The 14,924-nt window shown below is 39.6% G+C and overlaps 1 protein-coding gene across 4 annotated transcripts in view; it reads left to right on the forward strand.

The window, feature by feature from the left end:
* The window catches only part of LOC136844147 (uncharacterized), an 85,992-nt gene extending 76,316 nt beyond the window's left edge, over positions 1 to 9,676 (forward strand). For 2 of the 4 annotated variants that reach the window (XM_067113161.1, XM_067113167.1), the window contains 6 exons: positions 378 to 500; positions 967 to 1,225; positions 2,282 to 2,422; positions 2,873 to 3,313; positions 3,717 to 6,822; positions 7,895 to 9,676. In XM_067113161.1, coding sequence (XP_066969262.1) covers positions 378 to 500; positions 967 to 1,225; positions 2,282 to 2,422; positions 2,873 to 3,313; positions 3,717 to 6,822; positions 7,895 to 8,932 — 5,108 coding nt within the window. In that variant the 3' untranslated portion in view covers positions 8,933 to 9,676. The remainder of the gene's footprint in view (positions 1 to 377; positions 501 to 966; positions 1,226 to 2,281; positions 2,423 to 2,872; positions 3,314 to 3,716; positions 6,823 to 7,894) is intronic. The other 2 variants (XM_067113173.1, XM_067113177.1) reach the window with 2 other exon arrangements.
* The last annotated feature ends 5,248 nt before the right edge of the window (positions 9,677 to 14,924 follow it).

A 14,924-nucleotide genomic window follows, 5' to 3' on the forward strand; every position in this document is an offset into this window, starting at 1 on the left:
GTGTGTGTGTGTATGTGTTTATTTGTAGTTTGAGGTGTGATCTCATTTGTCAATATATAGTTAAACTGAGTATGTATAAGTAAAAATATTGCTGGCGTTGTTATTGTGGTAAATAATCTTGGTTTTGCTGAACAAATTTGGATCTCTGTAGCCTTACTACAAACGAAGGATTTTTTCGGGATTTATAAATTTCATATGCAACAAAATCTAAATATTCGTGAGACAATCAAGTTACCGAAAATATCAAATACCCATAATGGTAAGGCTTCTAATGACTATGGTACAGAAAATTAGGAAACCTCAGCTAACAGTTACTTGTGTTTCATATGTGTATTTACTTTCAGCAATTCTTAATTGCTATTCATTATACTTTCCAGACTTTGCCTGCAGGCGAGAAGGTTTTTACCCCAACCCCGACAATTGCCACAAGTACTACTGGTGTCTAGATTCTGGAGCTTCTGGCTTGGGAATAGTGGCCCACGCTTTCACATGTCCCTCAGGTACTGATGAATTTTAAACTCCTTTTCAAAGGATTCTGGTATTCGTGTGCAAAAAGGCACTTTTCTTATAAGTGGTAAATTTGTTTTTCTTTGGCCTGGGTCTCATTTTATGATGCCTTCAAAGAATTCTGGTATTCATATGTTAACAGGCATTTTTCCTATTTATAGCAAATGTTTATTTTTGCCTGGGTCTCTAAGATCTTGTTCAGGAAAATATTTCATGATGCCTTCAAAGAATTCTGGTATGTTAACAGACATTTTTCTCATATGTAGTAAATATTTCTTATTTTTTTGCCTGTGTCTCTAAGATCTTGTTCAGGAAAATATTTTCCAAAATACAAAAAGGATAAAACAGGGGAACTTTCGACCGTTTAACCTTTTCGTATTTTGGAAAAATACAGTCTCTCATTTACATTACTGTGGCTTTTTACTCAAGAGATTAATAATTGTTGTCATACAACAACAGGCCTCGTCTTCAGCAAGACCATCGACGGGTGCGACCACCCTACCCGGACCAAGTGCAGCACTGAAGACAAAAAGAGCCGAGGTGGAGGAGCCAAACACACCACTCCAGGACCCTCCACGCCTATTCCAACCACTACAGAAATCTCCACTGACTATTCTTACTACGATGACTACTATTACTACGATGACTACGACACGCCAGAGGCTGCTGGGTCGCCTGCTCCTGAAGAAGACGAGAATTCCGTCAACAGGGAGTCCAAGTAAGAGCGGATTCGATTTTGTTCAGTATGAGTTTGCTAAAGGTTGTGAAACGAGTGTTTGTGTTGTCTTAAGGCCGCCACTAACTCTCGGTTATGCCTGCACAGTCGGCCTGTGCAGGCAAAACTGAACCCACTAATGGTCAGTTATACCTGCGCAGTTATGACTGCACAGTCGGCCTGTGCGGCAAATTTGAACCCACTAATGTTCAGGTCATACCAGCGCAATTGTGCCTGCACAGTCGGCCTGTGCAGGCAAAAATGAACCCACTAATGTTCAGTTATGCAGGCAAAACTGAACGTTAGTGGGTTCAGGTTTGCCTGCACGGGCCGACGGTGCAGGCATAACTGCGCAGGTATAACTTAGCGTTAGTGACGGCCTTTATATTCTGAATCTTTTCTAATCAATGTTTTTCCCCTTAAATTAGATTTTACGGATGGATACGTATCAATATTTATACAGAAGTTTATGATGTTTCTCATCATAAACGTTAAAGTTAAAAGGAGCTTGAATTCTCACAAATCATTTCATTTAGATGACAGGTCAGTTGAAGCATTAATCTGTTGTGACCCAGTATTTTACTTTTTCTTCTTAGATCTATGTAAAAGGATAATGTCCTCCTTATCCATCCTTTTGCAGTTTTACCATTTAGCATTTTGATTTATGAGATCTAAATCTTCCAATGAAATATCATCAGTATCACTCAAGAAATAATTACAATAAATTGTTTGCATACCTTAAAAAGTGTTACAATATTTTCTGTTAGAATTAATGCTATTTCGAATATACGAGTATATTTTTGGACCTGCTCCTTTGTTAAAAATACAAGGTACTCTATAAGCGCCATACTAATTGCTTAATGTAATGAAAAAGCAGCTGGTTTACTCTGCTGAAAGTTCTGTATAGATGATCGGCTGAAGTATACTAAAGATAGGCGATTAACAATAATCATTTAGTCGATGTTTTGAACCAAAAGAAACAACTTATTTGAAGACGATACACTACGATATTCATCATAGAAAAAAGAAATTCTTAAAAAGTGCCTTGCACCTTTTCAGATCACAGAATTCTGGTGGCAATCAATTCGTGGGTCTCAGCGAAGCAGAAGTGCCACAGACTCCCGATATTGTTGAAGAATCTAGTTCTGGCAATCTTGGCGGAAGGACTCGTCCACAGTATTCAGCTATTTCAAGAGACAGGTTAGAGAAGGGTTATATCTCGCCTAGATAATTCATTTAGCATTTAATTTTCAAGAGAAAAACTGTACGCTTTTCTTTGATAATGAAGAATAGAATGTTTTCCTAACTGATTTTGAATAATCATACACCCTTCTTTATCTCTTTTACAAGGGACCCTGAAAAGACTTTCCTAGTTTTATGGGTCAGATGTTCATTCTATTTTTTCTGGTTCGGCTGAAATCTTTCTGTATTTCGTATTACCTGCAATTTCTTGCCAATGAGCGCCATATTTTTTTGAGGCTTGAATTTCAAGTCAGTGACCCCTGTAGGCCTGTTCCGTGTGAATAGGGTTCATCTCCTAGTACTCGTAATAATCACAATAATAAATAGTATGCAGATAATGAAATCTTCAAAACCAGACACCAAGAAACCTGATTAATATCATGACTATTATTATAATTTTTATCTCAGGGCCAGAGCTCCAGCACAGGAAGCCCCCGTAGAAGAAGCAGCAGCGCCTTCTCGGCAGCGACCACAACAGGAGCGAGAACCATCAAGATCATTCTCACGGCCCGAGTACACATCAATCCAGCGTCAGCGTCCTGCCACCCAAGCTCCCTTTTTCGAAGAGGAGGAGGAGGAGGATCCTGCAACATCAGCAGCCTCAGCAGCAGCAGCTAGACAGAGTCCAGGAGGCGAGAGAGTGTACGTCACCATCGAGAGGCAACGGCCGTCCACGCCAGTTCGAGAACGAGAACCCGCATTCCCGGTCGCCGCGACGGAACCAACTCTCGAGTATGTCACCATCAGTCGTGTCAGACCGACGACAACTCCTTCCTCAGTTTTCTCTTCTGATAGTAGATCTAGGGAATCTGCACCTGAAGGTTTAGATGATAGTCGAAGCACTCCAAGGTATCACGTTTTGTATGTTGCAGCAGTAGTTCACTAGCTAGCCGCTACGCTTGGAGAAGGGGGTCTGCTTCTTGCTTTTTAGGCTGCTTATTTTAGCTTTGATGATAAAGTGATATCATGGTCTACTGAGTTAAAGTGTATTCCATTTGCAATTTTACCTTGTTGTCATGTGCAATATAAAAAATAAATGCTATCAAATACCACAAATGTGATCAAGGAATGTTTTATATTGTAAGTTGTGGGGAAAGGTTTTGTTTTGCAGTAATTCTGCCCAATACAACGCAATGCTACAGTCACCTGCTTAGTGTATTTAAATGGGTCTTTCCTGCAATGGCTTGTAAATCATGGTATTAAAATACTGGAATAATGTGTCATGTTATTTTAAAAATTATCTGTCTTTTAGGTATGTGACTCTGCAACGAAATCGCCCGAGCACAACAGAGGAAACTCTGGCATTCATTGAAGAAACAAGCCCAATCACCACAGAATCTCCCGTAAGTCTGACAACTTTGAGCTATCGGCCCAATCTCGTAGAGCCTGTAACAACTACTACTACTACACCCTCCTCTCCGGTGGACTTTGAGGAAAACCTTTTGCATGATGTAGAGTCTGATAATACAGGTTTTGTTTCATCCTTCTCCTCACCTTCATCCCTTGGTGCTGCGACCCCAGGTGCATTAGCTGAACATGTCAATGAGGATATTGCTGTAAATGCCTTGGGCCATGAAAGCTCTGGATTAACAAAAACCAGTGATGTGCATAAAGTCAGTCCACTCCCTCAGTTGAGACCAGTACCTTTATTCAATGATTTTCCTGAGATTCATCATGATATGCCTTCGGTGCCTGACGATCATTTGGAGTCTAAAGCTTTCAGGGGAACTGGAACAATTATTGAGAGTAATTTAAATCATCCAACTAACGTATTGCTGCAAAATGTACAAGACCGAGATGGATCACCTGATGTCTCTACTAAAGATGACTTTAGACCTGGCTTTAATCTTAAGGTTGATGCTAATAAAATTGAAGTACCTGTAATACCCAAGGCAATTAATCAAGAGACTGGAGTTTTTACTGGAAGAGAACTGCCTGCATCTAACTCAATTAAACATTCTAATTCACGTGGAAGAGGTGTGCGGCCTGATACTTCAAGACTGAACACCCTGTCAAGTGTTCAATATTCTGACAGCAAATTTTCCTCAGGTGCCAATGCAGTTGATGAGAATGAGCCTATAAAAACTGATACTTTACCTCTACGTGGAATTGGAAGGCAGGAAAATAGAGTACAAGTTCTCTCTAGAATTAGTGCTTCACAATTAGGAATTAATGCAAATGAAGGTAATGATGGTATCTCTGATGCACTTGATAGTCAGTTACACGTAAAAGATTCTACATTTGATTCTCATTCAACATCCTTTGATAACATTTCAACAACAGAAACAAAGGATTCTTCTCAGGACAATATATCTCCTTTGCATAATAAAGAAGAGCCCAGTAATGTATCCATTATCAACAACTACAGTACAACATCAGATTCACATATTACAGTTAGCAGCACTGAGTCACCAATAAATGGTCCAATTTTAACACAGCTCAGAGCCACGACAAGGTCTCGTGTTGGATTACAGAGGGAGAACACATTACACACACCACTTGCTGAGAACACAGAAGCACAAGTTCTTAGTGTGAACAATAGTCAGTCATCAGTAATCCAGTCAACTGAAGACAGACATATTTCTTCACCAGAGACTTTCTCGAAACAAACTGATACATCACCTAATGTAACACCACGGCGCAGAACAAGAGTAAAAATTCCTATTGCATCCCAAAGGCAAACAACATTACAATCATCAGTTGCTGAGAACACAGCACATCAGGGGGAGACCACATCACAATTGTCACTTGATGAAAATGCAGATCACTTTAGCACAATTTCAGTCAACAATCTTCAATCACAGACAACTCAACCAACTGCAGAAATAGTAACTTTACATCAAGGGGAGACCACATCACAATTGTCACTTGATGAAAATGCAGAACACTTTAGCACAAGTTCACTCAACAATCTTCAATCACAGACAATTCAACCAGCTGCAGAAACAGTAACTTTACAGGATAATTTTCCCATAACAAGGGATTTCCCAACACATGCTGACACTTCATCTAGGACAGATTCAGTTACCGATGCTATCCATGAACCTAAGCTCAAAACAACAGAACAACACAGTGAGACAACATTTCAAGTATCTACTGAAGGCAGCATAGCAACACAGCATTCCTTAACACCAAGTGACAAGAAAACAAAAAAGATTGTTATCTTACCATTTGAAGACTTAAACCCTAAATCTTCCCTTGCATCAGATACTGATGATTTAGCTCCTTTACTGGATCAGCCTTCTTTGCAAGAATTTCGTGGAGGACAAAGGCTCCCTGCCCAACAAGAAAACGTAGCTGAAAATTTGTCATTACGTGGAATTCAGCCAGTAAATAAAATAGATAATGACGCTTTAAAGACAGACTTTATGCATGGTACTGAACTGACTCCTGGAACATCTGCACATACTGTAATCCCACTAGATTTTCCTTTAGCATCATCTGGGGCAACTAAGTTAGGACATGAGGAATCAAATTTTGCTATTCATTCTCAGCAAAGCATTGACCCTTCATCCTCAAATGATGATCTGCCTGGGACTTCTCTTCATTTAACGGTGTTTGGTTCTGAAGGAAATCTTGACTCTAAAATAGGTGTACTGCATGATGAAGCCTCTGATTTATTAGAGAGTGATATTCCTATAGTGCATGGTAAAGGACAAAATGGAACATCCAGCAGGCCTGGAGAAATTGGAGCTACGATGGTTTTGGTGCATGATGAGTCTCCTGTTGTGCATACGAGCGACTCCGGATCCAGCCTGCATGATACCCTTTCTCCCCAGGCTGGTGTAGGTGCAAGCACTCATAGTCACCCCATCAACAGTGAGGATTATCACCTTGATTCCATTGGTGATGCAGATTCTACCCTCTCTGGTCCCCTTACCTCTTCTCATATAACCCAACAAAATACAACCACTACCACTACCACAACCACTACCACCACCACTACCACAACCACAACCACTACCACAACACCAACCCCTGCATCTACCACTACACCTGTTCCCAAACCTGCCACCACACAGAAATCCATTACCGTTACATCCAGACCCAAGAGGATTCGCACTCGTATAAAGGGCCATCCACTCACTTCCTCCAGAGGAGCTGGTTTGAAGGTGTCAGAGAATAATGAGACTCTTGATGATCTCTCCTCAAAACAGCCCCATCACTCTCTACCAGACCAGTCTTTAAAAGCTGATGATAAAGAGGTTCTGGGAGATGCACATGAAAAAGAGGAGAATCAACATAGTTCTGATAATTCTGGACACTTGGTCAATCCCTCCGAGGATAACACAACCCCCGTCCCTAAACGAAGAGTAGTGGTAAGGAAGAGGGGTGGAACCAAGAAGAAGTCAGAACAAGTAATTATTACCTCTTTTCATTTTCCATTTTGGTGATGGTTGTAGTATGGATGTGTATATTACTTAGTGTAGACTGAGACTGTAAATAAAGGTTACAACTTTTTCATGTAAATATGTTAAGGTTATAGATTATGTACATTACTTTAAGCTGCATTTTGGAATGCATCCCAGTACTAGAAAAATAGACTAAAAATGAATCTGATCTCATTAATCACTGTTCTCTTCAGATTCACTTTTGACATGTTTACGTATAATGAAGCATCACTTTACTGATTCCAATAACCTAAATGCAACACTAGAGAATTAAGACTGACTTCTTGCCACTGACATGTCCTGATCTACTGGCATGATTAACTAAACTTATGTAACATGACAATGACGCCAAGCAGACGAACCTTCAATAGACATGAAGTTGACCCAGTTGTGACTTAGACCTCTCGACTTCGACGCACTTCATCTTTGTTTCAGGGAGTGACGTGTATGGGAATCAATTACAAGTCATCAGTACAGACTGTTACCTCAAGTATGCTCTACCTGTGTTCACTGATCGTTCTCCAGCTTGTGCTGGTATAAATGACAATCTCTTCCAGATAGAAATTATGTGTGGGTAAGAGAATATTCCATATTTTTCAGCATTAGAAAAACTTGTTTTCCAACCCACAGTTCAACCACTACCATCACCATATTTTCATTGGCCCTTTGACTTATTCTTTTATTGTATGATTGGACCAGCAGGTGACTCGAAAACTATTCTTCAAGGTTTTTTTTTTCTCCAGTAGCTGATGATGCACTACGTTCTGACTTCTAGACTCCAAGTTTAAAAGACCTTTCTTTGCAGCGATTTGGTCCTGACCTGACTTTTGGGATTGAGTGCCTTACATATGCTCATCACCTTTTCTTGTGCACACAGTTGTCATTTGCTTGTATTTTAATGCTGATATAAAAAATTTGCACATTCAACTGAAGTTAATGAATATGATTTTAAAATGCTTTAAACACATGAATATATTCTTTGCCTGAAGTAATACAAATTCTTTTTTCTCATTTAACATTTTAATCTAACTATTATTAGATTGAACAGACCACCACTGGACTTGTGAGAATCAGAACTCCTACCGCTAGTTCGCCAAGACCTACAATTCCTTCAGCCTTTAGACGTCCACGCCCTACACGCCCTGGTAGTGATGATGCCACTGCACAGTCTGAATCAGATAGCCTCCCACTTCGCCTTCAGCCTGATAACCGTCGTCCTCGACCACAGCTTGAATCCCGCCCTCGTCCACAGCTTGAATCCCCCCCTCGTCCACAGCTTGAATCCCGCCCTCGCCCTCAACAACCTCAGACACCTGAAGTACAAGATGTAGAAAACCCGAGCATAGAACCTGATTCACGTGTTTCTAGGCCTCTGATAGTACCCCGCCCTAGACCTACCACTATTCTGCCTCCTGTAGCTTTTGAAGAAGAAACTGTATCCCCAACAGAGGATGAACTTTTCATTGACACAACAATCACTCCTGAAACCACACAGAAAGTTAGTCTCAAACCATTTACACCGAGGCCCCGCCCCACCTCTCCACCTCGGTCTGACCCTCCATCAACCACACCAAGACCCCGCCCCACTACCACCCCTCAACCAGAAGAACACACAACACCAAAACCACGTCCTTCCCCAAGACCCCGCCCTCTCGCCACCACTCCTCGGCCCACCACAAGCCGCCCACCTGCGAGAAGTCCTCGTCCATCCCGACCTCCTGTCGCCCAAAGACCTTCTCCTCAGGCTCCTCAAAGCCCAGCGCCTTCCTCGATCCTCAGCAATGATTACTATGACTATTATTACGAGGATCTGGATGGAGCTCTTACCGGAACGCTTGGGCAGCTAGCAACTCTGAGCGACAAGGCTGTTCTGATGGCCGATGGGTCAGTCACGTGCTATGACACTGGGTACTTCGCCCATCCCGATTCGTGTAAGAAGTTCATTTCCTGTTCCAAGACTGTAAGAGGTCTGGTGCGCGGATGGGTCTACACATGCCCCGAGCAGTTAGTCTTCGATCCAGTCGGGGGTATGTGCAACTGGGCCGAAGCCGTTGACTGCGCCGGAGGCACCGAGTAGCATAGATAGGATGTTGTTTACTTAGGAGATAAGTTGAAGTTGCTGTGTTACAGAGTTATAGGTCACGCTAAGAGAAATCAAGATCGACAAATAAGAATGGATCCCACGCAAAATCCATATCTTGTTCAGTACTAGCTGCGTAAATCTGCTATAGAGAAAATTCACGCAATATAGAGAGAAGGAAAGATAACTATTCTGAGAATAATTACGGCCTAGAAAAACTAAATTTTTTTATATTTTGCCTTCCAAAGGAAAGGTGAGATCAAAAGGTCTTCCCGTTCAGACTTCTAAAGATGAACGCACATATATATTCATTAACACTTAAGGATTAATAATATGATATTGCTCATCTCAAAAGATTCCATGCCAAATCTTTCTGACTGTTTTTGTTCGTGTCTCTCTCTCTCTCTCTCTCTCTCTCTCTCTCTCTCTCTCTCTCTCTCCCTCTCTCTTTCACTCTCTCACCCCACTCTCTCTCTCTTTATCTGTATTTCGCCGAGGAATTGAAAATATACATTTGTTTACTGCGTTGCTGTGTGAATGACGGATCTTTTTACTTTATAAGACGTTTTTATAGCAAGTTACTGTTAAGTGTGAATGAGTGAAATTCCTCGACTTTTTTTTAATATAAAAGAAAATGGATATCAAAATCCACTAAATTATTCTATGGAGTCACTTGTAGACTTTGTACTGTTTATTGTGTATATAGAATTTTTTTTAATTAAATGTTCATCGAAAAAAAAAGGCTTGTTCGTATCACTCGATACATTCGAAATGAGTTTGTCTCCAGCATCACTTTGCAGAAAGATACTTGGCAAATTACCTCAGACCTGATGACTCTAAAAGTGCCAAACTTTCTCACGAAAAGTGGAAATTTTTCAGAATGTTTGTTCCTGAACGTGGGAAAAAGGTATCATATGACTTGCAACCTCTTTGTTATTTGTTAAGAGATCTTGACGATAACAAGGCGCACAGTGAATGACAGACGAAATCTAACAAAAGCCACGTAATTCTTTGGCGATCTGACAGACACCTGATAGCTTTTAAGCAGAGAGGGATTCAATGGCTAATGAGAAATTTCATGATGCATCATTTGGGATCATATATTTACTATTTATCAGATATTGGTAAGACAGAACACAATAATATGCTAGTAAAAAATTAATGTATGCAGTATACCATCTAATTACATCCTTCAGTGAAGGAATGGAAAGCTTATTTCTGCAAGCATTTATTTATCTACAAGTTTTCATTCGAAAATGACCGGATTAACTTGAATGACGACTATTGCCTGTCAGTTGTTGACTGTTGACTGATAGTTATTAGGTGTCGAAAGGCAACTGCTTTACTTTCTGTGGCATGTGAGAGAGAGACATTGACCGACAGACAGACAGACAGACAGACAGACAGACAGACAGACAGACAGGCAGACAGACAGACAGACAAACAAACAATAAGACCTAGAGTAGATAATACGCACGAGATAACGCTCTGACTGTAGCCTAGAGAGACGGTAACAAAAATTTTAGAGTGATGTGATATACAACTGTTGGTGTGGTAAGTTCAAGAGATATTATTATTATTATTATTATTATTATTATTATTATTATTATTATTATTATTATTCAGAAGAGGAAACCTATTCATATGGAACAAACCACCAAAGGGCCACTGACTTTATATTCAAGCTTCCAAAGAATATTAAGGTGTTCATTAGGAAGAAATAAGAGGAGATAAAGGGGAATGCAGAAAGAAGAGATCCCACTCACTTATTAAAAAAAGAAATTGAAATTAATAAATTAACAAATAGATAAAAAAATGGACTGAAATGCAAGAAGAATAGTATTAGGTTTATGACGTAAGAGACTGACAGAAATTAAAGAGAACAGAAATGGCCGGATTCCGTCTCTCCCTCCCCCGAAACCCCACCGTCCCAATGCAGTTTTGGCCTGTCTGATTTGATTTTATGTTATTTGGGCTGCCAAGCCAAGCACTGGGGCTCTTTCTTGGCCATTCAGCGCTTTAGACAGTGAAAAGAGGGCTCTGGAGTGCTTGGACAGCCAGAGAAAGCTCTCCAGAACACTAATGAGACGGAGTCCAAGGTTCTAAAGGTGGAACTAGGAGAAAACTCACAGTTGCATCAAGAAGTAATGGTTAGAGAGTTTGGGCAGCTAGACTGAAGAAAGGAACCGGGAATGGAGGTAAGATATGAAGCTAAAAAGTGGGTGTGAATGAATCTGAAATGGCAGTAAACCAGTCCCTGTCAAACTTTGGAATGATATGGTTCCGAAAAGGATCACAGATTAGGGATATCAAAACTGAATGAAAGAAATTTCCAGAAAATATCTTTACGGAAGCGGAGATTACATTTATCCAGTATTGAAAAGCTTGTGAAAGCAGCATCACTGAGTAATAAATGGAAAATAAAAAATTATCAATGTGAATCGAGACAGTGCAAAGATAATTTAGATATGAAGCTGCCCAGTTAGCTAATGGAAACTTTCACTCTGAACGGGAAAATGAATGATTCATTACAAAAGGAATTGGTGCTGCATTTCAGTAATCCTGCAAGTAAGTCTGAGAAAGACAGAATTTCGATTAACTGTAAGAGGTTACTTATGATCATGGATAAAATATGTATATATATACTACATATATGTGATTGTGAATATATATATACACACACATATACATATTATGTATATATACACATGTATATATACATAAATATATATGTATATATATATTAATACATATATATACACACATAAATATATATATATATATATACTATATATATATATATATATATATATATATATATATATATATATATATATATAATATATATATATATATATATATATATATATATATATATATGCATGTGTGTGTATCATCCTCCAGGAACACGTTAGAATAACTCTCAAAACATGGGTTCCTCCATCCATCGTTTGCATACATCACCATTCGACAAGGACTGCCATCACGCGCCTCAAGAATGATACTACAGAGGACGAATGAGTCACGACGCAATAATCAACAAGAAAATAAAATAAATAGTAGTTAAAGTAAGGTCATCAAAGGTTATAACTTGCTTTAGTAAAATGAACTTTCCAACAAGAGATTCCAGGGTGTACAAGTTATTCCATCTCAAATGACTATAAGCTTATTGTAGGAAATATATTCAATTATATCAAACGTCCTTAGGGATGATACTTAGGGATGATGTTTATTAAATATCTTTTGATATCTTAGATATCAAAGACTCAGAAAAATTAATGGTACAACGGTAGGTGAGATTTACCATAATTAATGTAAATGCTAGAACCACCCGATGAAGCTTTTACACCATGGAAGAAAAATATATAAATATATATTAAAAAAAAACTGAAGGGATGGAAAGTATGAAAGGAAATGAATAAGAAAAATCCATAAACAAAGTTGAAATAGCTTTCAAGGAATAAATGGAAATTTGTTAAACAGCATATTTAAATTCAAATGACATTTTTTTCGGTATCTTTAACAACAACAAAAAAACCCACAATTTAAAATGATGAACTGAAAGCTTTAAAACCTTTAAAATTCTGGCATTTAGTAATAACTTAAAAAAAAAATAAGCCAGTCACCTGCAGTATTTTATTAAAGGAAAGTTCTGACATCTGTTTTTGGGGGGTCTAATGTATTAAAATCCAGCGATAAATATCAAGGCAATTTGGACCCCCGAAAACCCGAGAAGGTTTATGGGGAGATTCATGCATCCGCTGCCTCCCTCTCTTCTCCTCCCCCCCCCCCGAGGTAAATGCGGATTCATTCCTGATAAATTTAAACATTGACTTGGCTTCCAAAAACGCATATAACTGACTGAAAATTTTATTGAAAGACAATTTCCACCTAGATTCTGCTCCTAACTGCTGAAGGCTAAATCTGCAATAGAAAAAAAGAAAAGAAAAAAGGTATTTTAGTATGCGTCCGTAAAAACGGCTACTGCTTTCAAACTATAAGAGATAAAGAGCTAAACTGTTTCATTTAATAGCTAAAGACTGTGTAAACAATATCTGGAGGAAAACTAGGTGGAAATGGTTTAGTTAGTTACATGAGATTTTGTAAGGTGGAACTGAAAAAAAAAACCTAGTTGCACAAAGAAGTAATAGTTAGAGGTGTTGGACAGCGAGACTGACGTAAGGAAATGGTAATTAATATTAAGTAACATTCTAAAACGTGGACTCTGCTATGGGCCGTAGGGACACTGCAGACATCCATTCAGTAATGCCTACAGTACACCACGTGAGATGCGCTGGCAACACTGCGGTCCCATACGGAAATTAACCTCTCAAAGCATTAGGCATTTTTATCGTCGCCAGGTATTTGCAAATATGCAATAATATATTTTCAAGCGCATATCCACAGATACATATATCTCGCTGTTTGAATTGAACTGAACTGATTATAGAATTTCGGCCAAAGGCTAAGCACTGGGACCAATGAGGTCATTCAGCGCTGGAACGGAAATTGGCAGTAAAAGTTTGAAAGGTGTAACAGGAGAAAAACCTCAAAGCAGTTGCGCTAGGGATCAATTGTTAGGAGTACCTGGAAAGTAAGATGGAGGAAAGAGAATATGGAAGGAGCTACAGTAAAAGGAACGAAAGGGGTTGCAGCTAGGGGCCTAAGGAAGGCACGCTGCGAAGACCCTTAAGTAATGCCTACAGTGCACCGCATGTCGCTGTTTGAAAGTCTCACTTATCTCTAAAGGAATACCTGCATGCGAAAAGAAAGTAGAATGTTGGACAGCCAAGAAAAGCTTTGGGGGGCAGACAAATCCCGGTAACTTCGTCTGACAAACATGTTTTGAAACGCGACGGTTTGACAGAGCCTCCGATCACGAGAAACCTGGCTTACGTTTGTTTGCACGCGCACGCGCGCTATCGCTTATGGTTGCGACGCATTTGTAAAATAAACAAGTAAAAAATGCGCCGAAGAGTTTTCCGTACAACCGCTACAGCGTATAATCAAGGCCACCGAAAATAAATCTATCTTTCGGTGGTCTCTGTATAATGCAGTATGAGCCGCGGCCCATGAAACTTGAACCACGGCCTGGTGGTGCCCTGGCCTATGTCGTTGCCAGATACAAGATTATGGATAACTTTAACCTCAAATAAAATAAAAACTACTGAGGCTAGATGGCTGCAATTTGGTATGTTTGATTATTGGAAGGTGGATGATCAGCATGTCAATTTGCAGCCCTCTAGCCTCAGTAGTTTTTAAGATCTGAGGGCGGACAGAAAAAGTGGAACAGAAGGAAGTGGGGACGGACAGAAAACAAAAAAGTTGGGGGCAGGTCTTAGTAGTTTATTTTCTTCACTTGAAAAATTACCATAAGATAGCAGGGGTATTCCAGGCGATATTGCAGTTGATTCCAAAGTGTCATTCCTTCTTATTGTCGATTTTAAGAAATTTAGGCTGTCAAGCCAAGCCCTGGGGCACTTTCTGCCATTCAGCACCTGAGACAATAAGGACAGTGAATGGAGGTAAAGTAAAAGGCAATAAAGTGGGTGCAGCTAGTCGCCGAAGGGACGCTGCACACACGCTTTAGTAATGATTACAGTGCACCACGTGAGGTCCATTGACGGCACTTCCCTATACGGTCAGTGCGTCTTATTGTTATTTGAAGACGTAAGACAAATTAATATGTATAGCCAAACTGACATATTTGTTAAGAGAGCGTTCAGTTAGAAGAAATAAAGCATAATTCCTGCCTTAGCTATTACTGACAACAGAATCAGGCAAGAAAAGATTGTAATATGTTTATTTGAATCTCTCCAGAGAAATGGCTGTACCCTACGTCTCCACATTTGTTGATATCCTATCATGCTGATCAACATACGATACACAGTTGCACAATCTTGCTGTGGTCAAGGTCCCTCTTTGAGATTACCTAATGATCAGCTAGCAAGCGAAGAAGTGGCATGCAGGTAGAATATAGATACTCTTC

Source organism: Macrobrachium rosenbergii, chromosome 2, assembly GCF_040412425.1.
Source record: "Macrobrachium rosenbergii isolate ZJJX-2024 chromosome 2, ASM4041242v1, whole genome shotgun sequence".
NCBI classification, from domain to species: domain Eukaryota; kingdom Metazoa; phylum Arthropoda; class Malacostraca; order Decapoda; family Palaemonidae; genus Macrobrachium; species Macrobrachium rosenbergii.